The sequence below is a fragment of the Girardinichthys multiradiatus genome, chromosome 22, assembly GCF_021462225.1.
Source record: "Girardinichthys multiradiatus isolate DD_20200921_A chromosome 22, DD_fGirMul_XY1, whole genome shotgun sequence".
Classification (NCBI taxonomy): Eukaryota; Metazoa; Chordata; class Actinopteri; order Cyprinodontiformes; family Goodeidae; genus Girardinichthys; species Girardinichthys multiradiatus.
The window spans coordinates 32,939,490-32,966,592 of record NC_061814.1 but is presented as its reverse complement, the minus strand read 5'-3'; the positions used below and the strand labels follow the sequence as shown (position 1 = coordinate 32,966,592).

General features: G+C 38.6%; 2 protein-coding genes across 3 annotated transcripts in view; one reads left to right on the top strand and one right to left on the bottom strand.

Annotated features, from left to right (window-relative positions):
- The window catches only part of macrod2 (mono-ADP ribosylhydrolase 2), a 608,769-nt gene that overhangs the window by 102,004 nt on the left and 479,662 nt on the right, over positions 1 to 27,103 (top strand). The window lies entirely within an intron of this gene.
- On the bottom strand, positions 5,689 to 16,504 carry flrt3 (fibronectin leucine rich transmembrane 3). Of its 2 annotated transcripts, none has more exons than XM_047351867.1 (3): positions 16,234 to 16,504; positions 9,642 to 10,358; positions 5,689 to 8,822 (listed from the first exon to the last, which is right to left on the bottom strand). In XM_047351867.1, exon 3 carries the CDS (start codon positions 8,778 to 8,780, stop codon positions 6,828 to 6,830), a length of 1,953 nt encoding a protein of 650 aa, XP_047207823.1. In that variant the 5' UTR covers positions 8,781 to 8,822; positions 9,642 to 10,358; positions 16,234 to 16,504; the 3' UTR covers positions 5,689 to 6,827. The 2 variants fall into 2 exon arrangements, with proteins under 2 accessions (XP_047207823.1, XP_047207824.1); XM_047351868.1 differs by having other exon boundaries at positions 9,642 to 10,355.

Sequence of the window (27,103 nt, the reverse complement as noted above, 5' to 3'; positions counted from 1 at the left end):
GCAGGCATTAGGTTCACAAAGTGGGCTAAACTTGCATGTGATTAGACCGTCAGCATCTGAAAATAATGAGCTGCAGACAGAGCCACATTGGCATGCAAATACTGTACTGACATTCAAAGCTGGCTTAACATAAATGAGGGAAGAAAATGGATCGAAGTGAAGCTTTAGCCTCACTGCAGAGCTTCAAACCTGCTGGGGGTTAGAGACAAGTTGGGTCCATCAGAACCTTCAGAAATGAAATGATTATTCCTCTGCATCAGACTTTGTAGACAAATGAAGGTGAGGGTCGATTAAGTTCTAAGGGGGATGTGGTGTTGATCTCATAAAGGGCATCAGGAGATATATGGCCTCTTACAAGATCATTTAAACCATTTAATGTAAGACAGAAATTAATGGCTACCACAGAGAAGAGTCGATTATATGGATATTTTCATAACATTGTGTATAATTCATAGTGTAATGCCATCAGCACTCATCAGGTCCTCTGCTTTTGTTTTGGTTATTGCCTGTTTTAAATGAGACTATCGACTCTGTATTCTAGGATGCACAATAAGTTTTGCAATAGAAGTGTCGTCATCGTCTAGTGTTGTCGGCCGGCGCAGTCTTGATAGCAAAGCCTCTTGTTAATTTATATTAATGTCAGCCAATTCCGAGTTGCGATGGATATATGCGCATGCCTTGTGCTTTCAGGCAAAAAATTGGATTCATTAAGAAGACGGAGGAGCTGGTTAAGTTTTTTGGCCTTGTGGTTTCAGGTCACTGAGTAATGTGAAGAGATGGAGAGGGTCCTGGCCTGGAGGTTGGGGGGAGCCAGTCAGAGATGGAGGACGAAGGACAACACCCCCACATAGGGCCACATCACTCACAATGACAAGTCTCTTACCATACAGTGTTTTCTCTCCTCTGCTCCGTTACTGCCAGAACACATTGTGATAGTGACCGAGAACCACATGACAAAGAACTTGGGGTACTAAACGACTCGAGCTTCGTTTTCTTCAGGATACTCTATATTAATATGCATGTGTGATTGTTTATGGTAATTAGATGTAGGGACAGTGTGCACTGGTTCACATGAAAGCACAAGTAATCATAACTAGCATTAATTATTACAAGCAAACGGAAAAAACTTGCAGATGGAGACATTCACACGGGTTAGTCCTTCAATGTCAGATGCAATTATTCATGGGCTGGCATGAGATTCTCACGTTATAACATGAATTAAAAATATCACTGCGTCACGGTATCAGTATTTAGAAAAATTAAATGACGTGGATAAATGGATATATTACTATGATTTTTGTTTCTGTAGACTTATGCAAAAATATGTCAAACACCTTATGAAGTGACAGTTTTCAAGTACTCTGTTTTTTAAAAAGTGTTCACCCACTTGCAGAAGCCACTTGGTATTTGTCGTCAAATCAAAGCTATTTATAAAATAGGTTTGTGTCAAAGATGTTGGATGTTTTCAAACTTGTTTTTAGAGCTTGTTTTTAGAGCTTTAATTTAATGATGTGCCTCTGATAGATTTAAGCATCATATTCCTTTCCAGCAGTATTCTCTTTGTTGCTATATACCAGGTGAAACAAGTGATAATTAGTTATCCTGAAAAATAATGATAAACTTTCCCTAGTGGCTTGGTACAATTTGTAACTTTGATGTTTGAATTATATTTCAACTGTTGATTCAATTAGAGCTTAATGAACGCTTTCTTTTACAAAATGTGATTAACCACAATTTTTGTCTAAGTAAAAAGCTTTATTTTATGAGCAATATTTGCAACTGTGGGGCTCTGGCTGTATGGATTGATAGACTTTTTGCAAAAAGTCTGACATGTTTATCATATGAATTGCCACATAATGGTGTGATTAATATTTTAATTTAAAGTCACTTTCCATTTTTGAATTAAGATTAGAATTTTATTGAAAGGATTATTTATTTTGGTGATTCAGTTCTCAAGGATATCAAGAATATTAAAATGCTGATTTATTTCAAGCATTTCAAGACTTTTAAATTAACCAAAATCTACTTTTTAAAGTAGACATGGGAGTAATTCAATAAAATCCCATGCTGTAGTTTAAGTTCTTATAAATGCAAATACAATTACACAACAGAATCACATTAGCTTGAAAGAAAGTCAGATTTTAAATTTGTGGAACATTTTAATGTCATTCAGGACTATATTGTAGTACCGCTCTTGATAGAAATCCTCTCACATATCTCAACAGCTGTATTAAGGGATACTTTGTGGCCAAAAAGTACTCAGACTTGGACATTACTCTGTTTTAAGAAATAGCTTGTTTATTAAAAGTTAATTAAAAAGTTTCTCTTTTGCTTGCTCAATTGTTTTTTTCTTTATCCCTTCTTACCTGTGTAAAGCTTAATGTAGCCGAGCTGCATAGACAACCTGCTCTGCCTTGTTTCTTAGTTGTTTCAGTAAGAAAGCAATGAAAGCAGCTTTGAACAAAAAAGAAAAAAACATCCTGCCACTGAAAAAAATAGACACCCTGAGGGTAGATCACAAATAGATCACATCAGAGCTTTTACATCACAGTTTCCTTGTTTTATAGTCTTTAGATAAACACGCATTATATGCTAAATTGCTTAGAGGGGCAAGTACAGAATTAGTGGAAGTCTCAAGGTGTTGCATTTTTGACAGTAGTAATTCTCTCCCCTAGAAGATCACTAAACAGGTCTTTTCAGTGTACATTCTGTCTCTAAAGAGATGAAGGGCTATTGTTTATTAGAAAAACATGCAGTTGGAATATTAATATGGAACATTGAAAAGAGGATTTTGCTGTGATTAACCCTCATTATCACAATGTTCTCACTGCTCAATAGCATCTCTGCTACAAAAAACTGCATCAGCTTTGTGCATCGAGGGTAGGAAAACTCCATCTGATCGGCCAAATATGTTATTAGCATGCTGGGTATGAATGCCTGGTGCTTGAAATATATTCACTGTGCCAATATTGCATTCAAGCAGTCATTTGTGATTGGGCCTTTGCTCATATTGGTATTGCCACAATGATTGCAGTTGCTTATATGTAGCTGTAATCTTTCATGAGGAAGTGTTAACCAAACCACGTTTTCTTTTCACATGCATGCCTCTTAGATGGACCGCTGAAGCATTGGCTCACCCTGTCATCGTCTTTTTGTTGGGTCCTAAAAGCTCTGAAATAATTATAGAACGTTGGACTTTTCCTTGAAATGCCTATCTCCACAGTTTTAGGCATCACTGTTGGGAACGCTGTATAATAAAAGGCAGAAGGTCTATTTTGAGCAGAGCATCCTAAGAGTGGGATTGTTGCTTATCAGGGTCTCTGATGTACATCAATTTTTCATTTCTAGAGATCTTTGAACCAAGGCTGACCTGACCTCCCTGACCTCTAATGAGTCAAAGGGTCAAATGGATTGTACTTTTAGATTTAACTAATGGTGCTGATGGAGAGAAACCATGCACAGCTACCAGAAACGGCGAGGTCATCCAGGGGTGCGTAAATGCAGGCATCTATAGGAATGCAAATGTGACCGACTGACTGACCACAGTGTTACAATGAGAAAAACAGAAGCTTGGGCAGACAGTGCAGCTGCCCCCATTAGCTTTAATCGCTGGGTTACATAAAAGGAAAAACATCAGCAAGCGGTGTGTATCACACAAGAGACGAATGCTTCAGGCAGCTTCTGTTGTTTAGTGGATTGTCTGACCTCGGTGAGAACTTGACAGTGATTAAAGAATGGTTTAAAGGGACAGATGGGACAGGGGTCATGAGTGATAAGTGAGGTCACAGAGGGTTGTAAAGAGTTTTGTTTATTAATTTTGTCTCTCACTTGCCCAAAGTTCTTTTGTTTTATGTGTTATTTTCTTAACCAAAATCTGAACAATAAAATGCTCTTTTCAGAATTTAGCAGAGCTGTTATTTGTCACACAGGTGTGAATGTGGAAGAATAAATGCCAGTTTCTTCAAAGGGATCAACACATTTGAGTTGGTACAAACCTGTTTACTTGACTACACACAAAAGAAAATACAAAAGATTTCTGATTAAAATAACAGTTTTTGCAACTTTGAACCACGTTTCTGGCTCAGAAATCATTCTTCAAACATTTTAATAGTTTCTCATAATTAACTTTGGAACACTCCAACAATTTTCATCTGTAGAGCCCCCTTATTCATTAGTGACACTCTGATAGTAATGAGACCTGCTGATATATTTTTGTTAAGCCAGCACTGGATATATGAAGATAACAGATTTTTTTCTTTAGTGTAACCTATGTAAAACCAATTAGAACACACATCCTATGTTGTATTGGGCGACACATTTTCTGACCTTATCTAAATATTTAATTTGTAAAAAAAAAATGAGGCTGCCAAGGAACAGCAATCTTATTTAACCAATTATTCTTGGTAATGATATAATCATTATTTGATTTCCAGAAAACAAACTAGTTTGATACTCAGTTAATGTGATATACAGTGCCTTGCAAAGGTATTCAGCTTCCCTGAACATGTCATAGTACAACCACAAACCTCAGTGCATTTAATCTTGTGTGGATGTAGTAGAACTTAAAAAAAAAAACACATTTCCAAACAAAAATCCAAACAAATTAGGTACTTTTGTATTCAACCTCCTAATGTCAGTAAGAAAAACCCAGGCCAGCAAATTGTCTTTTAGAAGTAACCTGTTTTGTGAAGAACATCCAACTGTTAATTTAATTGACTATAATAAGTGACTCATGGCCTCACTTTCAGCCTTAAATAAAATTCAGTGCAACTACTTGCCTTTCGGAGTTACCTGTTTGGTAAATAGAGCCCACCTATTGTATTGTATGATAAAGTGTTATTGAATTGACACAGCGTGGTTAAATAAAAATGCGTACACAAAACCTTTGAAAACCATGTAATCTTACTGGGGTTATGCTTGTGTTGGTCTGTCATATAAAGTCAAAATAAAACACACTGAAGTTTGTAGTTTCAAGGTGTGGAAATATACTGTGTGTAGGTCAGGCTTATGATGTAAGTTGAGGTCTGGATGACTTTGCAGCTCTCTGCAGCTTCTTTCAGTTTAACTGCAAGCTTCATGGTGGTTTAAGCCTGAGAATGTATGATTGTGGTGGCTTACTGGAAGAAATATGATTTTGTTTATAACATTTAAAAACTTTAAAAACAATGTCATATGAGATCTTCGTGGGTTTGAATGTGTTAAATTCACCCGTATGGTGACCTATTGGGTGCCTGGGAGGTTAATCAAACCCTGGAGTCCAGTGTCTCTACAGTCCAATTTCTGCCCTACTGTGATATTTTTCTTCCTGACCAGTAGTTAGGTAACACATGACTTGCAGCAGCCCCAAGCAGATGTTGCTCTGCTTGTGGGGTGGTACAAGTGTGAGTTCACATTATATCCCGCTCCATATTGTAGAAGCAAAAATATGTATAAATGATAAAAAGGGGATTGGTTATGTTTTTAATTTCCTAGCATTTTAATTTTATGTTTTTGGTTGGTATTTTGAGATATGAATAAGATATATTTGACCCCTAAAGCCTCTCTGACTGTATGGCACTTGGATAGAAATAGAAAATTATTATAATCATAATAATCCTAGAGGTCATATCCATAGTGAGATATCTTTACTTGAACAGAACTATAATCTGAGTGAGGTTTTGTTGAACTCAAATGTAAGACAGGGAAAAGTTGTTTTTGTCCACTTTTATTCTTTAATGACCAATATTTCTCATATTCAAGTGTGTATGAAAAAAAGTCACCGGTTTCTTAAAAAGCTAAATACAATAAGCATTAGATCAAGGCACATACAAGACTGGCCAAAGGGCATAAAATGCACTTTGGTTTTTCAATTGTAAAGAACCATCAACTTCAAATTGTGGCAACAAAAAAGTGTCCATTCAAAAAATAATACAAAATAATACTCATGGGGGAGTATAGAGTTGCTGACACCGAGGTAAATTCCATCAAAGCCAAGGAGTTCGGGCTTTTTTTGGCCTGTAGACTATAATGACGTATGGTACATAGTACTGAACGATGCCGCCATTGTCATTTGGCCATTCTACGAATAGAGTAGATGGGGGGGAGTCAGCCTGACATGTCTACTTAGTTAAGATTGATGTGCTTTATGCCCTGTGCTGTGGCCTACAATCCTATCAGATACATTGGAACCCTGCTTTGCTGTGTTTTGTCTACCTGCAGAATATAACAAAATGACACACGGAGCAAAGCAGAAATAAAAATATCATGGCACCTCATTTTAGATTATTCATAGCCACACATTAGGTGAATACTAGAGTAAAATTCTTGGTCCATAGTAAGTGGAGATAGCTACTCTCTGCTCATTCTTTAAGATCCTTTAATGCACCTGCTTGGTGAACTGGTTGATCTTCTGTGCCTTACATTACTTGCCTTGTCATTTTTTTGCCTTTTTGTTTTTCTAACAGCCACAAAGTTAAAAGAATGACCTGTGCTTATACTACAAGGTTTCCTAAAGTCTGATTGTTCAACACAGCAAAGAAAACCCACTTTCACAGTTGACAAGTCATCATATCTTAATAGAACACAGAGTTTCTTTAGTCGGTTGGTAACCTTAAGCAAAGGAAATACAGTACAAATTACTACAAATCCCTAAAATATAGAATTGCATTTGATAGTTCAGTGACAGCCTGCAATTGGAATCTTCTCCATCTTCATAAAATGTCCTTAAATATAAATTATATGGCAAATGTACAGAACATTGCTTCCTTAGTCTCATATATCCAGTGTTTTGTAAAAGTCTTGCCGCTCTGTTTTATTCGCACACTGCTCTTGAAGGTCCGTGTGCGCCATCATGAATGGGAATGGTCTGAATCTGGTATTCCACTGTCTCTGTAGCTCCTGTTGTTAATGCTGTTCTCATTGTGTGGACTTTTGTATAAACTTAAGCCATTTGGTGGGAAAATTGTGTGTATCACAAACTCTTCCTTGGACACGGGCAAATTATTTATAGGTATCATTTGAAAAGAAGTTTCTCTTATTTCCAGAATGGAGTTGTCCTTCTTAGTGCCGGCCTCAGCATAGTCGTCCTTTCTCCGGCGACCTTTGTTGTAGGTGCAGTTCCTGGAAAAAAGCGACCCATTCCTGTGCACATACCAGCACACCAGTGCCAGCATGATTATTGCCAAAAGAGCCACGGCCCCGCCGATGATGGCAGCCAAAGGCAGACTAGAATTTTTATAAGGCTCTTTTTCCTGCTCTCTATTCAAAGTTGTAGTCGGTTGGTAGGATTTGTGAGGTCCAGTCTCTGTCTCGATGCAAACGGGGGTCTCGTCTGACAGGTAAATGTTGCTGGTCTCCATGGGAACCATGCATATTCTATAGGCAGAGTCTGGCTCCAGTGCAGTGAGCAGATACTCTGTCCTCTCTCCCTGCACAATGGTCTCAGTGATGGAGCCAAAGGCAGGGCTATGTCCCAGCTTTAGCCAGCTGAGCCGCAGGGCAGTCATGGGTTGTGACACTCTCCATGATATGTGTATTGCGTCCGCGCTACTTGACTTCACACTGATGGTGATGATCTTTCTGCCTGAGGAGCTGGTAGTGCTGTGGTAATTCTTACTGATGTCAGGCCCTTTCACCACAGGCCTTCTGGTGACAAACGAGGGCCACTGGGGCTGTGATGGGCGTAAATTGTTGGAGACTGTGCTTGTCTCGTATGTAGAGAGCAGTTCTGAATCTGTGCAGTCAAACATATCTGTGGTCAGATCTTTAATAGCCATGCCTTTTACCTTATCTGGACCCTGGCACATGAAGCCACGTACATTCACCTTTGACGGCAGTGACCGCAACCAGTCCCGCACCCACTTCATTCTGCAAGTACACTGCCAGGGGTTGTTTCTCAGCATTAGATGTGTGAGATTGTCCAAATCTTCGAATACACCCTGTGGGAGGCTACTTAGGTTGTTACCAGACAGGTCCAGGCGATACAGCTGCCTTAGGAAGGCAAAAGCCCCAGGTGGGACCCGGTTTATGTGATTATCTTGTAGATGCAGTTTTTCCAAACTGGTACCTGGCAGGTTAGCCGGCGGTGAAGTCAGGGAGTTCCTCACCAGTGACAGCTCGGTCAAGTTGATCAGGTTGATGAAAGCCACTTCTCCAATGCCATGGTTGTTCAACAGGTTACCATCTAAGATTAGCCGTTTCAGATTGATGAGATCTTGCAACGATTGCTCTGAGATGGATGAGATGCGGTTGTCATCGAAGCGCAGCTCCTCAATGCTCATGGGTAGGCCTATTGGGATGGTACTCAGGTGGTTTCGGGAGAGAAAAAGCAGTCTCAAGTAAGTACTGTCCCTGAAAGCCCCCTCTTCTATGCTGACTGCTGATACAGAGTTATCATCCAGGTGAAGTTCCTCAATGTAAGGAATCTGAGCTAATGAGGCATGGGTAATCATCCGGATGTTGTTCTCCTGCAGGTGGAGCTCTTTTAGTCTAAGTGGAAGATTAGTTGGGAACTCATCCAGATTGTTGCAGTAAAGATAGATCTTTTCCACATTTACAAGTCTACTGAGCTCTGTGGGGATGCCCGAACTCTTGATGCGGTTGTTCTGCAAAAAGAGCACTGTAGCATCCTTAGGCATCCCCGTAGGTATGGAAGTCAAGCCACGGTCGTTACAATATATGAAGGTCCCGTCACAGCGACAGGCTGAGGGACATGAGGCAGAGGTGACCAAGGGATTAGCTAGTCCCAGCAGCAGTCCAATCCTTATGAGGAAGAGGACAAAGGACTTGTAGTGACGTACCATATTGAAGGTGCGTATCCTGGCAGCCTAATCACTCAAAAGACCCTGGGGAAAAATGTAGAAAAAGCAGATTAATGGACAAGGCCCTGTGAGAGCAAGCCAAATTCAAGTTTTTGTAATTGCTGCAGGTTTGAAAAGCTGCCTACAGCACTTTCTTGATTAAGTAACTGCTGAGAGAATCATTTAGCATTTTTCCATTTGACTGATATGAATTGATTATGAGGATTAGAGAGTAAAGGCATATCTTAAGGTTCACTGAAATTTGTGTTGTCATGTAGGTTTTCTAAGTACATCAAATTTTTAAACCTTTTAAAGCTTTCAGTTTTGAAAACCTATCTTGGGTTTTTGCTCATAACTTCCCAAGTTGTTGTATAGCTTGACTAAATCAAGGCTCTCATTAATTGCTACTCACATCACAGGTAAGCAAAACGTTAGATATTGGTGTTGTTACTGATCCCACTATGAAACTATGCATTGAATATTGATGAAGTGGTTTGCTTTTTTTGCCATTTGTTGTCTTGGCTCTAACTAGTTACTTACAACCCTCGGTTTTTCAAGCAGTAAAAACTTAAATTTGTCCATACATTTGAACTGCTTTTTAGTCCGCCTTTTCAGATCGGAAGATAAACTTGAGCTTTGTAAATTTTTTATGCACCAGCATGTTGGTTATTTTGCCCGCAGCTGATCAAGACTTTATTTTAAGGGATTACATTTCCTAAATGATGATAATGTTTAATCAGACCAAGAATAAATTGGGCTTTAACTGTGCATTCCCACTGTGGTATCTCTTTATCTTGATATAATTTAAAACAGGGATCCTGTGAGTAAAGCAAAAAGACACAAAGCAATCTTTATTTACCATACCTGATTTAGACAAGGCAATAAATCCTTTCCAACGAAAGAAAAATCCAATCGAGATTTCTTCTTAAATATGCTCTTATCCTCACTGAAAGAAAACGTTTGTCCAAGGGGGGGAGGGGGTTTGGTGATATCCTGACCTGGTCAGTATTTGCCGAGCTGATCCTTGTTTGGACGATGACCTCTTCTGTGTTGTCAAAGGCTCATTCTTTCAATGCCTTTCGCCATGGCAGATAAGCCTACGGAAGAAGCATCTCTTCTCGCTAAAAAAGAACACGCACCCTTAGGTGATATTAGAAATCCTGACGGCTGTTGCTGTAGTCAGGTTCAACAGCCATAACAGCCTGTAAGGTTTTTTTGTGTTTTTATAGAGATCCGTGAGTTGGATGGCAAAGATTCCTTCCTGCCATCAGGCCCGTCAGACATGATGGGTTGACACAAAGCCGGTCTGAGCCATGCCAATCCCCTTGGCAGCAGGCTCAATTCTGGCCTGTTTGCTTGTGTAGTTTGTGTTTTCAGGTAACCCAGAATCTCTGCTCCCTTGTTGAGCCAGTACACACATTAATCCAAGGCTCAAGATCTTTTTCCTGAAGCAGATAACCAGTGCCCCCTTCTTCTCTAGGGTGCAAAACAAGACGAGTTGCTTATCCTTGTGAGCCCAATCTCCCTCATGCATTTGCAGCTTGAGTCATCCTGTACCCTTGTCACACCTGGGGCAGTCTTCTGAAAAATAACACAACAGTAACGTTTAGTGGACAAAAAATCTAAAAATTAAACATTTTTGGAATTTTTGTAGCATTTTAGCCAGTACTAGCATATTAGCAAATCTAACTTTAGCATAAAGATGTTCACTATCTATTACTGAAATGCTAATATTACAATTTCAGCTAATGCTAGTATTTTAGCTAATACTGCAATATTTGCTGTTGTTAGCCGCTAACAATATATGCTTTGCTATTACCTAACATGCAATTTGTAGCTTCTTGGCCATCACTTCCATACTAGCTATTTTAACCAGAATGCCTCATGTTAGCATAATACATCATGTTTGCTACTGATACCGTAATGCTAATGCTACCATTTTATCATTTTCCAAATAAACATCTTGCTTTTTATGGTTTGATAAATGTAAAGGTAGGTTCCAGATTCCTGTTGGGTTTTACAAACCTACACTAATGTATCTAAACCAGACAGTAAATATTTATGTACCGGATTATTATGGGTGGTAGATAAAACGTTTTCCAGGATTTATTTTTTGTTTGTTTTAGATTAGAAAATTCATTGATAATACATTTTATATAAAAACATTAAGTATTTAAATGAATAACAGTTTTATTAAAACACTCTAGTGGATTAAACTTTATTTTGAGAAATGCTGTATTGAAATGCACCGATCAGCCTTTTCCTGGTTGATACTGATTTCAGTTTTTCTTTCAGATCCGAATCTGCCGATTGTAGTTTTTAATCCACCAAAAAAACTGAATTATTTCCTTTTTGTAACTAAGGCATATATCTAACTGTATTTTACTTTTATTGAACTCAAAAGAAGTGTGTGGAAGTATAAGCTGTGAAAGTGTAAAAACCATAGATAACATGGTGGGAAAAAAGAGTTTAAACACATTTAATGGACAGAAAATAAATGGGATTTGCATTTGAAATATAGTCATATAACCGTCTTAAAACTGCTGTACAATTTTAGATTTAAAAAATCCCCTCTTTTACTGCCTTTTAGTCCACTGACCTTTTACCCCCAGTTACCCTAAATAACAAAATCTTTTCTATGGAGATGGAGGAAAGAATGCTTGTGCATGCAAAACACATCTGTGATCTAGACCCCGAACTTAACAATAGAGGAGGGTGGAGCTCATGTGCCCTTCTCTCTCCGCATCAATGCATATCTGAGCTCGAAGTATTTTACAAGAAAACCAGTCCTGTGATTAAAAATAAAGCAGTTTGTCCAAATTCTTTTACGCAAGACAAAAACAGATCCTGTCAGAGCTTAGTGTAATTACTCACACTATGAAAACCACCAGTGACAAATGAAGTTCATTTGAATTTCATATCAAGAAGAGGATGGGTGTTTCAGCCCACCAGGCTGCTCCCAGCTACTTCATGTGACCCTATACGCCCACCCCATCCTCTGCTTACACACACCAAATGCCGTTTTCTGCTCGCAAAAATAGATTTCCTTTGCCAAAGAAAATGTTACGTTTCCTCTTGGAACACAATAGCTCTGTAACTGTCCGTGTGCCCTTATGGCTGCAACCGTGCGCTGTAAAACATTCAAAGGTAAATTAGGAACAAGAGGCCTTGCCGTTTAACAGTTGTAACCCCTGACAAGGAGAAGATTAGGGAATTGAGAGGCTTGTAACTCGATTACAACTCCTGAGATGCTGTCTCATAATAACAGCCCCCCTTCCTTCTGTTCCATCTAAACATGGGCTCTCTCTGTCCAGTATTACATTAGTAGTAGATTAGAGTCTGGGAAAAAAAGCACCAGATGCGACCTCCAGTAACTTGTGGAATAAGGGAGTCTGATGAGGGGAAAAAAGATTAAATACAGTAATGGAGTTTGGAAAATGGCAGGACAATAGAGGGATATGCTGTATCAGTCTGTTGGAATGAACTCTTAATGCAGCACTTAGTTGAGCTATTTCAATTTGAAATGTGATTTTTCAAATAAGATTTCCATTTTCTGAATAATACTAAGTATACAGTTTGATTTAAATGCTTGACATTTTAGCATTTTACGAAACAAAAGTATGCTTTGCTTATAAAGTTACAGTTTAAAATACTGTTCCTAGGGTGTAACATCCCTTTAATTAGATGCTGGAGAGTGATTAATTTGTTTTTATTTTTCAATATATGGAGATTAATATATAAACTAATACAGAGCTCCCTCTCCCCCAAATGTTGCTGCACCCTGCCAATGAGCTGGCTAATTGAACACTCTTAAGATTTCCTCTTCCTCTCAAGAAAGACAAAGTTGGCTGGTAGGAAATAATTTAGGTTGCTAAAACCTTTGTTGAAACCAAAGAAGCAGCACACCTCAATCTTATTAAAGTAACACTGTTTTAAAAGTACAACGGAAAGCCTGACTTATTAACCTGTTATACTCAACATGCTGTAATTCCAGTGTTACCCTATAAAACGCAGAATAATAAAAAATGTATAATACTCACTTGAGAGCTAATAAATTTTGCTGGTGCCTGCTTTTGTTTTAAAATAACTGTTACAGATAACTTTATAAATGTATTGAACAGCAGTAGGGATTATTGCTGCTATTCTGTTTTTACTCAAGGTTGTCCTGACATGAGAATCTCATACCGGCCCATGCCTGCCTTAGTTCCTTGCTTTATCTGACCAATATAACCTGGCTTTAGGTCAAGTTGAACAGACAAAAGGGCTCAGTTATTTAATCTAATGTTGATTATTGGTATGTTGTGCAAGTTTGTGCTCAATTTAACGGAGCGTATCCAGGCCTGGGTCCTTTTCCCCCTATTTTTTTTCTCCACTCGTCAAGTTTCAGGAGAGTGGCCCCTCTTCATTGTTTGCTTCAAGGCAAGCATGTGGACTGTGAAGCCTTACAGAGGGGAGAGCTATTTTTTAAAACTTTCAGAAAATGTAACAAAACCTTTTATTCAAGAAGTGAATCATTGAAACACTTTTTTATTGCATTAACCTGCTACAAATGCCCCCATTTTATGCATCTTTATGTATATTGTGTTCAATTCTATTTTATTTTTGTGATGGATGTCTTTCTCCATCGTTTTGATAAGCTCTGCCATGACGAGAGGGGGATCTCAGTAGCTAAAGTGGAGTCTGCTTCATTGAATCTGAACTGGCAAAGTTAAATTGACCATTGTGGAGGAAAAATGTTTACAGGGGAGAAGAGCAGGAGAGGCGTGAAGCTGGACACTGATAGCCATTGTGAGCTGAACACACACAAATGTACATTAGGCTGAAATAATAGGGATGAGGAGATTGTGGCCTGGAGTCATATGCTGCACAAGAAAAGCTACAAAAAAACTCAAACAGAAACAATTTCATGCTTGTCAAATTATTAGAGAACATGATGACTTTTGCTTTAGTAAGACACTGAATATTTTGTAGGCTTGCATTTAAAAAGGAAAGAGCTGTGTAGAAGTTGTAATGGCTGGCTGATAAATTATTCATGAACTCTGAAATTAATTTTGAACCACAGAAGAGCTCTCCATTGGGAAATCAATTCTGTTATTATGTTGTGCTGATATTCACTCTAATTCACAATATAATTTTGAATTATGATTGATTACACAGATATAGTTTTTGTTGGGTCTCTGTACTCCTCCAGATGGTGGTTCAAAAACATGTACATGTGCAAAATGGCACATTAAGCAGATAGGATTTTTTCAAGGAAAGTGGAAAACATAATTTATTTATGAGTGTATTATCATAAAATGATATGTACATGTTTTTGTAATGGACAAGTAAAAGTAACCTGGTATGGAAGCCAGTATGTCAGTTATAGTTTTAAGTGTTTCGAAGTGCAGAAAAACCTTGTTTCTTGGATAAAGATGTTAGTAAGTTGTGTGTCAGGGAACTTGGCAGGGGTCTGCTGTGCTGCCAAAGCACAATGGAACGTTCATTATCTCATTTAACATCTAAGTGACACAAATTATATATATATAAAAAAAACTGGGTGAAGAGAAAAATCTCTGACTGTTTCTCAGATTTGGTATGTGGCCTCCTGGTGCTATCTCTAAATAGGCTGAACAGATGATACTTTTGCTGGCCCATTAATAACATATAGGCCCGAGACAGACGGGGGTCTCTCTTTTGTAGGAGGCTGAAAGGAGAGATCTGCAGCAGCTGCAATTGTTTTTCCCCACATGGGGGTGGTAGGCACTGCAAGATGAAATGAATGTATGTATGTATATGTGTGTGTGTCTTTGACAAGCAAACACCGAGACATGAATGCTTCTGTTAAGCTCTAGAAACCTATCTCGGCTCAGGCCGGACACCTTTCCCAAAATAAAGGGATTTGTTAACCTCCCTGCTGTTTTATCCGAGGCATTCCCACAGCATTTATGGTCTGCTATCAACTTTGTTCTTATTCTTAACAAAATGTATGAAATCTCTCTCTTAAAGCTTGGAAAACTTACTTAAAAAATACATATTAGTGCGTAAATAAAATATGAGAGACCTGGATTAGGCTATTTTAGAATGGGGCCTGCAGTTCTAAATCTATAATATGCCTTTTTTTTTCTCCAATGAACTGGGTATAAATATATATTGTATGCTTTCTTTTCTAGAATTGAATAATTCCATCTTTTGTGACCTGGTTAGCTGTTAATCTTCCATGTGAGTTCCCTCTGAAAAACAACTGACTGGGGACGTCAGCCTCAGGCAGACTATCAGTGAAGAACTGGGCCTGTCTTCTTGACTGCCATGTTTAATGGGCTATATTTTTCCATACTGAAAACAAGGGAAAGCACCGTTACTTTGCTTGGAAAGAGAAGCAAGAAGTTTGCTGTGAGCAGAAATCGGTGCACAGCTTGTGCAAAGCCTCAGGGTCATTATTTAGAGCCTGGATGACCTTATCGTCTCATGAAGATAAAAGGCTCTTTTAAATTGGATTAACAACTGTGCCTGCCTCGGTGTTACCAATAGGCATGCCGCTATATTGTATTGGACTAATGGGATAAATATCAGTTTGGATGAAGGGAAAATAGCGCAGAATTTGTTCGCTTTATGGATCCCTACCTGTGCAGTAATAGTTGTGTATGTATGGTGCTTACTTGTATGCGACCTGCTGGGTATAAACGTGCATACAAATTGCGCGTTGCATGGCACCCCTTTTTAAAAATATAACTAGTCAATAATGCAGATTTTTTTTTATTGATTTTCGCGAATCAAAACCGTTGCAAGAAGAACTCCAGACAGCGACACAGGACGAGCGTTTAGGCGGTATAAGGTCTCCCCAGCTGCCCCTTCATGTCCAACTCCGCGGGATCTGCGCTGCAATTTCAGCAGCGCACCGGGGTGTCCTCTCAGGCTGCGACATCGAGGCTGCTCCAGACAGGCAGCCCCGCTAATCCCTACCAAGTTTGCATATTCATCCCAAACCGTTACCATACATGCGTGCAGTTTACTGGGCAGTGCGTAAAGGCTAGGATATTTGAGGTGTGCAAAGAGAAGAAAATGTGATTGTGGAGAAACAATTGTGATTTTGTGTTCGTGGTCTCTGTTGGAGACGCCAAATTATGGGGATTCTGCGCCGGATCGCAGCAGCAAGTGGTAGACACGGGAATAAAAGGCTTGGGTGGATGTCAGAAAAATATATTTAGTGTTCTGCAAAAGCTCTGCAGGCTGAAGAGACGCTTTATGTAATAGTTTGGAGAAAAGTGCGCTCACGGTTTTATTATTACACGTATGAAGACATTTGCGCCTGTCAGTATAGTAAGGACTCCATATTATTCGCTTGGAGAAAATGATCGGTTTAGATTCACGCAACTCCTGAGGATTCCGCATTACTTTCATTTAGGCGAAGAGAAAATCCAAATGGAAAGGAAACACTTCCAACAGTGACTGCTGTACCAGCAGAAAGATTACTTACCTCTCAAACCAGCCAGCAAAATTAAAAGTAACAGGTATCCTCTTTTAATGTGGCTCAGAAGAGGGCAAAAATAAAAATAATCCAATCCAGGTTAATGAAGATTTAAATGCAGATCCAAGAGAGGGAAACGGAGAAAAAAGCCTCCTAAATTACATAGATTTAGAGCTACTTGGAGTTTATCTGTAGCAGCACTGGTCTGTTTTCAGTGGTAGCCCCCCTCACACAAATACACAATCAACTGGCTGTGAGAGGACATGAGCACAAGTGTGGACCTCAGTACAAATGTGGAGTTGTGTGCGCCTCTAGCGCTGCTTCAATAGAGCTCTGATGTCATCTGGGGGAGGTCCTTCTCTCTTTTAGTCTCTCTCTCTCTCTCTGTCACTTTCTCTGTCTTGGTGCTGGAAGATGCAGTTCCGATTAGGAGCACTAGGGGGGGCGAAGGAAGGAGAAAAACCCAGACAGGTTCACTTACCATGAGCTAGAAAAGTCAGAAAAGGGCCCTAAAAAATGAGCAGAGTATGTGTGAGCATGTTGATAAACATAAGAAAAATTATATGGCTCTCAGTCAGCATTTGCTTCACGCTGTAAATAATTATTACGGATATATTTCAGGTGAATTGGGATGAATTTCAGTTTTTCCATGAAGAATGTCATCAAAGAGTTTTCATGATCTCTGCAGGGGGTGTTTTATGTTGAAGTAGAGCTGCCACCCAGGCAGAAGGAAACTCAAGATATATTACGTTCCTACTTTAAAACTCAACTGTTATAACAAAATACTTTTTTCATATTTGTACAATATACTATCATGTTATTACAATATACATATTTATCACATTACAAAAACCTTTTCAAGTTCTTACTATATAAATGTATGAATGTGGTAATATATTCTACAAACATGAAATTATAATGTTTGAACCATAAAGTTTCACGTTAAAATATATCTTTTATTATTTGAATAAAATATATGATTACATTATGACATTATTAAATTGATGACAGTGCAGTAAAGTGGTTGAGAAAAAGTCTCATCTATCAGAACTTTTTAAGTTCTAATCGATGCTTGGAGCGGGTCATGGAGATGTTTTTCTGCTATTCAGCAGCTTGGACAGTACTGTGATAATCATGCAGACACTGAGAAGGAACATCAAACACATGGGGCTGAACAAGAGGAAGAATGAGTCTGATCTGAATGAGGTAGCAGCATTTGTCATTCATTAACTGGAGGGTCAGGGGAAGCTCTGTGGATGCAAACTACACCACCTGAACTCCATTCAAGTGGGTTATGTTGTCGCGCAGAGTACCGTGAGACATCTGCAGAAATATCTGGACACATAGAGAGATTAGCAACGACAAAACTGGCAAAAATATTACCACAAATGAATGTGGCATCTTGACTACTATGACAAACTGAAGCCTTTTGAATCATGTAGATGTAACGATTGATGTTTCTGAACGTGAAATATTTGACGTTCTCCCATTATAATGTGATGTAGCTTTATTTTTATTTTTGTTACCTGGGTGGCAGCTCTGCACTTACATAGTTTTATCTCAGATGTATTTATTTTTTATGAAATAAATGAATAAATAAACAAATGGATTAGCACTAAAATGAAAAAATGTCAAGTGCTAATAGAAAGTTTTCTTTAAATCCGATTTTTTAATTGATAACTAATAACTGTTGATGAGGGACTAGAATAATTTAGAATACATTAAAAGTACATAGTGCACATTTTGTCAAATTACAACCACAAACTTAAATGTATTTTATTGGGATTTTAATGTAAAAGAGCAACACAAAGCAGAGTAACTGTGATGTGGAAGAAAAATTACACAATTACACTCTATCTTGTCTACATTTTTAAAATCTAAAAAGTGTGGCGTGCAAATTTATTCAGCCCTATTTTACTTAGATTTTCCTCAATAAAATCCAATGCAACAAGTTGCCTTCAGAAGTCACCTAATTGTTAAATGGACTTCATCTTTGTGTAACTTACTCTCAGTATAAAAGCAGGTGTTCTGTGAAGTTTACTTATATTTTGAAGGTTAGAGAAAATTGGTGAATAAACAGCATCAGGAAGAGCATTCATCACAGAAGCAGCCAAAGGGTCCATGGTTACTCTGGAGTAGTTGCAGTAATCTACAGCTCAGGTGGAACAAACATTTGACAGGAAAGAAAGTCATAAGGTTTTTAGTTGGAAATATGTCATAAGTCATGTAGAGAAAATGGTATAAACATGTGGAAAAAAGTACTTGAGTCGGATGACATCAAAACTGAGCGTTTGACCTAAATTCAGAACACAGTGAAGAAAAATAGCGCTGCATATCATCCTGGGCCCCATATCCCCACAGTGAACCATGCAGTGAAACATGTAAATGGCTACATCATGCTATGGGGATGCTTATCTTTATTAGGTACAGACTAGTTGGTCAGAGTTGACAGGAAGACGGATGGAGATAAATACAGAGAAATACAATCCTGGAAGTAAACCCCTTAGAGGCTGCAAATGGAGACTGGGATGAAGGTTCACCTTTCAGCAAAACAACAACCATAAACTTATAATTAGAACTATAATGGAAAGGTTTAAATCAAAGCTTATGTTTAGGTTAAAATGGCCCAGTCAATGACCAGACCTAAATCTAATTGAGAATCTGATAAGATTACAAAATTGATGTTCATGGATGCTGTTCATCTAATCTGACTGAGTTTGGGCTATGCTGAAAAAAGTGTCATTAAAAAAAGAGTAGAGACAACATTAAAGATACTTGCAGCTGTTATTCCAGTGGTTTTACAAAATACTGATTTGGAGGGGTTGAATACAAAACTACAACACACTTTACAGATTTGTATTTACATGTTAAATCATAAATAGTTTTTTCCCTACTTTATTACAATTATTTTGTTGATCTGTGACAAAATCTGCCAAGAAATACGATGGCATTTCAGATTGTAATGTGACAAAATGTAAAATGTTAAACAGGTATCAATACCTCTGCAAGTCGCTGTATACGTAGGTCTCTGGTTATGAGTCTACCTGCAGATTTAGGACATGCATAAGTGGGTTACTACAGCTTGAGCGTAAGCTGCTGTCACATACCTGAAGTGCCTCTTGACCCTCTTTTGGTTTCTTATTTAAATGAAGCCAAACAACAGGTTTTTCTTCCCTTTGGGCCCAAAGCAAAGATGAGCCGTTCAGGGCTTTTACAGAAGAGCGTCTGACCTGGCCAACACCCTGTTGCCCTGCGTCATCTCCAGGTTTCCCCCCCTCTGTCTACTTGACAAGTTGAACCCCACAGTCCCACACATTGTGTTGCCATGGAGAAATCCGTTTATTTGTTGCTGAACAGCATTGTGTCATTGATGCCTATAGGGATCGGCTCTCAGAGTTCTATAAAATGTCCAATGTAACGTGGAGACATCTTTCCTGTATGCCAGTCACTGTTACCTTTGATAATAACCCCAAACCTTTCCTTTATAATCCAGCTTTGAGTGCTTTGAGAGTCTGGATTGATTTTCTGTGAACGCTCAGATTTATTAGAGAGGTTTTGTATTCTCTTGCTGTGGGATGCAGAAATATCTTTCTGTTTGTCACGACAGAGACGCTGCTCTGTAATAATTAATGACGGCTTTAAAACAGGAAAAAAACACAAAGGAAAATCTCTGTCTAAAGCAAAATTGGAGGCTCACTAATATTTTATTTTGGCTGAAAGGAAAATGCTGGTTTTTTGCTGGGTATCTTAGTGATAATTTATGCTCAGATCTGTTCATGGGTGTTAAACAAACAAGAGAAAAGCTCAATGGCTATCTTCATTGCCCAATGTTCACATTTTGCCAGGGATGGAATGTGTTCCAACTTAAGCCCCAGCAGCACAGGGGTTTAGACCGTGATTGCCATCTTAACTGGAGTACCTAATTGAACAGACACTTAAGCCTGGAGCATCTGCCAAAACTACTTAGACCTCTACTGGAGATTCTCTGATTTGTTTGCTTTCCAGCTGGAGTGACTTTCACTTTTGTTTGCAACACAATGGTATTCCAGATTCCTGTCTATATGCTATTAATTTGTTAACTAAAGCACATGTTTAAAAATATAGTTTCTTAACCTAACTACAGGTGTTGTCTGTCAGAGACTTGAGGGTAATAAAAGGTCAGCCTTGGACATCCTGGCCTGATCCGTGTCTTCCTTCCATGGGGACAGAGCTCAGAAATCTGTGTCTAACCTCAACATGGCTTCCTCTCCTAAATCGACTGCAGACATATCTGTCAGCGGCTGCTGATTGACCCCCCTCTTAGACGTACAAAGAGCCCCACTGGAGGACGAAGGTGTTGGGTTTCTGTTATCTCAAGACCGGGGAAAATCTGTTGCCCCTGTTGGTCTTTTGTTGAAGGGGAAAGGTGCTCTCCTTTCCCAAGGACATGCTCCAGTCTGTCTGGCTGCTTTTAGTGTTTAGACAACATTACGACTGTTTCCTACTTTGCTGTGATGCTTAATTTTACCTTTTTACAGGTCAGTTTCCACTTTGTCTTTATTGGATTTCTCTGAGCCTAATTTCTTTGTTTCATCAAATGCATTGAAACAGATAATTGATTAACTTGTTTTTGCCTGTGTAACGGTCGATAGATGGGGGTTTGCAGTTAACTGGCTGGTGTGTCCTACTTTCATGGACTGTTCGGGAGGACACATGGACAGTTGGACTTGTGCAATGTAAGCTCAGTGTTAAGGATGTTCCTTTTATAAAAATGCAATAGACCCTTAAACTGCTTCAGGGCTCACGAGGGAATCAGCGACTGATTGCTCCTCCTCTACTCCCACCCTCTGGCTTGAATTAATTATTGACATTTACATGTTCTTAACCAATGCCAAATTAACAGGAACATGTAAAAGCCAGCTGCCAAATCCCTGCTATGTTTTTCATTTACCTTCTGCTTTATTTGCATATTCCCCCTCTGCAGGCAGTTGTCAAGGATCTTTGCTTTGGGCCTTTCCATTTCTGCTCTTTTTTCCATCCGGAAAGGCAGCCTTTCAGTATCGAAATGGTTTAACTTTGATTTGTGAATGGAAGGTGCTGTTAGATTTGTTGCTGTATTCACATTTTTGATTTGGAAAGGATGTAATCAGTGTGACATGAATAGAAAGAGAGCAAAAGCACAAGTCAGTAAATGTCGAAAAACACACAGATGTTAGATTTAATCTAAAGTGTAATTTCTTTATGCTATTGCTCAAAAAATGTGGTAAAAGAAAGCTTTGACTGATAGAGTTTGTCTTTATGCATATGAATGCAAATTTTGGTTACATGAAACGTTGTTTTGCTATGGGTTGCTACCACACCATGCAGCAAGGTACTAGTCTTTTCTAATGGAAATTCCAGATGTGAAGGAAAGGATGACCCTCTTCATCTTGGAAGAACAACAGCAGAGACTACAGGGGGCGTCCTGCTTCTCAGAGGCCTTAGTTAGCACTCATCCAGGCCATGGACATGTAGACGGGCAAACATCTAAGTCAGCTGTTTCTCTTCTTGTTTTTTGTTGGTTGTTTTTGTGGCTGCTGTTGTGTTGTCTGCTTAGACAGAGAAACTGGAGGCTGAGAGAGCCTCAAATTGGCTTAGAAAGGGTGGGGGGGTGACTCGACTTGTCAACCTCGGGGACCTCTCATTGGTTAATGACCCAAAACACAATGCTCTGTGATCAGATTAGATAGAGCACGCTCCCCCCACTACACTAATCAGCACAATAAAGAAGATAAAAGACAGAATTACCATACACTGTTTTCTCAGTTCAGCATACATTGCCAATATGGCTAATTGAAGCGTCCTTTGTCCTGCTTGGTAACTGGTTTACTGTTTCTGCACTAAAGCTGTAATTGGCCAATTTAGCATCTTTTACCCGCTGTAGTTAAATTCTAGCATTTATCTTCCCGCCTGACTGAACATGTCTGTGTAAATGCTGACACAATCGTTTAGACAACTTGCAGCTTTTTGACTCTTTAACACAACAAATTCCTTCAGTTTGGTGCTTTAGTCTATGGAGAACACATGCCATGTGTCTTACAGAAAAAGGTCAGTCGAAGTTTTGTGAGGAGAGGAAGTTGGTGCTAATGTTATCTAAGGGAACAAACCTGCTATTGATAAGATAACAGATTATAAAGTAACTCTTAGGCTGCAGTGTCTGATTTGCTGGATCACTATGGGAAGTAGGGTTCTTAGGCAAACACTGCGCTACCAGACTCAACTGATAACAGGGAGATCAAAGTCCTCACTTATCTTTGGAGTACACGAGTCTTGTATCAGTTGATGTTTTTAATACACTTTTTCAAAGCAAAGGTTGACTTTTTTGAGTTGGATTTTAAACAAGAAACTTATAAAAAAATAAAAAAAAATTTGGGGGGGGGGGGGGGGGGGGTATGGTGGTTGTTGCTCTTAAAGATGCAAATGTCTCCTGCAAATCAGTGGTAGTAATTGTTACTCATGGCTGATTGCACAAGGAATTAATTGCATCCAGAAAATCAACATCAAAAGCCTCCTATTGAGTTTTTTTTGTGGGTTTAAATTTCTTTCAATATAAATCACCTGGTGACATCCCGTAGACTAGATAATACTCTTGTTTTCTCTGGTGATGAAGTATTGGTCCCATTACAGATTTAATCCATTCTTTCTTTTTTTGGTCACTCCTAAATGTTTTGAGATCATTAAACTCATTTTGAAAACCGCTTTGGCATCAAGTCAGGTTATTTCTGTCTGATATTAAAAGATGATTTCGTATATTAACTGAAAAGCTGTCTAAACCTGTGTGAGAAAGCAATTACCCTTATAGTGAAATCATGAATTAACTGTGATTGCCCAATTTTTGGAAAGCAGAGTTTAATTTCCCTGGCCATACCTGACATGTTGCTGTCAAGAAATGAATTTGTAACGTGTGTTATTTTACTACATATAAATCGCATTATTTATTGAGGCATAAAGCTGGGTCTGCATTGACTAATGACTTAGGTTAGGAATATGCCCAAAACAAATCCTGATCAGGGCTCCTGTTTGTACAGCATGAACATTTTCTTTTTAAATTAAAACCCTTTCATCTTTATTTATTCAACAATTGCAGAACTCACAGCATGTTTATGCACTAAAGAACCTTGGACTCAGATCTGGGAGTAGTTGTGTTGACATTTGTATGGTCTTTTTGTGAGTCCAGCTTAAAAACTGGGAAGCCAGAGCCTTAAATTTCACCTAAAGGTGTTTTCAGGTGACACCTTCAGTTGCCTCAACAAAAATGTTGGCATCTGTGTCTCACTGTCTGACAGCAGCGCTCCTTCACACATCCCAAGTGGCTTGGATATCAGATGTCTAGTCTGCAGCCAGGAGCTGCATTCAAAGGAGCCCCACAGAAAAAGGTGATTGTGGAATTAAAAAGACCGGTTGAAGTGAGGAGACATGTATTACTCGCTTGAAAGAAATATTTGTGAAGCACCCACCTACCAATTAACACCAGAGCGCAAGGTGTCTGTACCAGAGTTGTGAATGACACATTTTAAGCATAACAGGAGTAACTGGAGTAGAGCCTTTTTAATCCACTGTTGCTGGGGTGATTTTAGGTTAACCTTCAACAGGACCAAGAGTGTATTAGGTGTGTATTACACTTGTGGTACTGAGGATCAGTTGCAGAGAGTTTCAGTTTCATCTACATCTGCATAAAATTAGGTAATGCTCCATGTATATTTAGATGTTCTTCCCTGTCTCCTCCAAAGCAAAAAACCTAACAAATATTCTCCTAGTTACTACCATGTAAATAACTATAGACAAGGTATTATAATTATGAAATAAGCATCTCATTTGGATCTCTTTTCATGGTTGACTAGTAACACCTCCCAGAATATTGATAGAAATGCAAAAGCTGTGTAGACATGTTTTGTTCTGTTTAAAATTGACTTAAATACATAAATGTGTGCTAGTACTGCTAGTACTGTGAATCGAACTCAAGCTGATGTTTTTCTTAATCTCTTTTAAATTAGGAATGTTAAATTTAGCACATTTACATACAAAACCTTTAAAAATAGCTTTTAATCTTAATTTTGGTGATTTTGAAGCTCTGGTTTTTAGGCCTACAACCACCACAATGAACTACTTACATACAGTTGTGGGGAAAGAAAGCCTCAGAGATGGGTAGAGTAGCCAAAATTTGCCTCAATTAAGAGTACTTTAATATATTTTTGCTCGAGTAGAATGAAAAAATAGTCATTCAAAACATTACTCCAGTTAAAAGGTTTTCTGTAAAAAGGCACTGTTTAATCTCATTCAATTTGTGGAAATGATGTAATCATACAGACAAAATATAAATTATGTTCTGGTTCTCCAAATTATTAAATAAAAAATGAGTTAAAAAAAAAATTTGCATCATGACAAAATAACAAATTCAGGTAGAAGAAACCAATATTTCAAAATCGACCCACAACATAAAACCTTGGAAACCAATACTTACAGTAGTTAAATTATACAGAACCATAAAAGGTGCTTCTATTTTTACGGTATGTTCAGTTGGCCTCCAAATGGCACACACATGCATATCACTCCAGGTGCACACCATTAGAAGACCATTGACCATTAAAATGTCATCATGGGAGCCTGCTACCATGATCCCATGGTAGCAGGCTCCTGCTGCTGTTGATATGAAACTACATGTCGATCAGAAAGAGACTGCACAAGTTTAACATTCATGGGAGCTAAGGAAGTGTGCCAGAGAGAATTTAAACAAGCTTCATTAGTTGGAAACCAGAACATAGGACATGCTTAGCATAAACCAAATGTATCATTCCAGGAAAGAACCTCATACCAACTGTGAAACATGGAAGTGGAAATGTTATGATTTGGGGATGCCTGCTGCAGCAGGACCTGGCTTTGCTTCAGAGGGAGCTTGCAGAAAATGTGAGACCATCTGTAAAAGAAAAAGCTGAAGCAGTGCTGAACCCTGCATCATGATAATGACCTAAAACCTCCCAGCAAATCCAACAAGGACTCACTGAGGATAAAGAAATAAAATCCAAGATCTTAATTTCACTGAGATGCTGCGGGGTAAAACAGGCTGAACATGAAAGAAACCCCGCAAACATCTCACAGCTGAAGGCGAGGAGTGCAGTACTTTCCTGAGTCTCATGTCAGAGACTGGTAGATGGTTCCTAGATGCATCTCAGTGACTTTATTTAAGCCAAAATGGGGGTTAACTGAAGCTGTAAGGGGGTAGGGTGTATTAAATTTTTCCTCAGTTAGAAAACTGTTTTCACATCTTTTAATGATTAAAATACTGTTATTTTTTATGGTTTATCTGCAATAATTGATTTTCTTTTCCAAATATAAATAAAGACAAGATTAGATATTAAACTTTTCTGAATAAAGAACTGTACATATAATGGGGTGGGATGAGTTTTTACAATGGCATCCTGGCTTCAATCTACCACTGGAACAACTTTGTTATAAAACTTTCCATTAAGGCACATCTGATCCTGCAGCAAACCTGCCTACAAAACTGGATCACTGTATGTATGGTAAGCATATGCGCACTGCTCAATCCACCGTTGATGCTTTATCAAATCACATGATTTTGAAATGTCACCCATTTTCATTTTATCCTGAAGCTGCACTGAGGAATTTGTTTGGTTTATCTGAACTTCTAAAGGAGAATATCCACAGCTTCTAGACACAATCTTTTTTTCTGTTTTAAAATGATGCAATAGTTGGGTGAAACGAGGTAAAAGCAGAACTGCAATGTGTGACATAAAGGAGTTGAAAGAGTAGCATGAAAATGTTTTTCTTTTTTCTGTTTTTAAACGGACAGTTCGAAGACAACCAGAGTGTTTCAGGAAATTTTGAAGCTTGATGTGGATTGAGAAGGTGGTGTGTTGGGTAAACAGAACTCTTTTTTATAGACACCGTTTGTCACTTAGGGTATAAAGGGATGCAAATGTATACATTAAAAAAAACAAAAAACATAGGCGGTAAATGATGAGCTGCCAGACGTTACTGGCCAGTTCTGCTGTCTGTGTTTGTGTGAAAATAAATTTGAAAGGCAAATGGGCCCTCTCTGTTGATGTTTTTTTTTTTGTGAGCATCTAAAGCTGCTTGAAGTGGCAAACCAATATGCATTTGTTTTAAATAAATGCCATTTTTAATGAGGCAATGACCGGCTTAGAAACTTTTACTGTATTGTTTGGAAAAAGGTTTCTCGGGTCCATTTTAACCAGTGTGTCATGCATCGCAGTGCAGCATCTTGTATATTTTGTAAGATTCCTGCTCTTGAGCTGCCTTACCGGTAAAGCGGGCTCCCCAGCTCGATGCAGCCATCCGGGTTTCAATTCCCGACCCCAAAACTCTTTCTCTCTTCTCATTTCCTCGCTGGAACAATGTAGTAGAGATACTAGTTCCACAAAATATCTGGTGTAGTCACTGACCCAATTTTTCCACTGCGATCATTAAAAATGTAGTCATTATTATTATTACAAGCAGCATTCATTTTATGTTAACTTATTTCTTGAAAGCTTTGCATCTAGAGTGTTTGGCTCCTATGTTTTATCATTGTTATAGTGCGTTCAGTGTGTGTGGTAGTTTTTCACCACGCATAATATTTTGAATATAGGCCAGTAAATACATTTTTGATGCACTTAGAGGCAAATGTTTTTTTGGGGTTATGTCTCCACCAGGTATGTACATCTGGAGACTGGACCTTTTGCCTACAGTTCATTGCAGAGCACGTGAACGTACATTTTAAAGTCTTACCATAGATTGTTGATTAGATTAGAACTCCGGACTTTGACTAGGCCATTCTAACTCATTATATGCTTCATTCTAAATCATTCTATTGTAGCTCTGACTGTATTTAATATAGTTG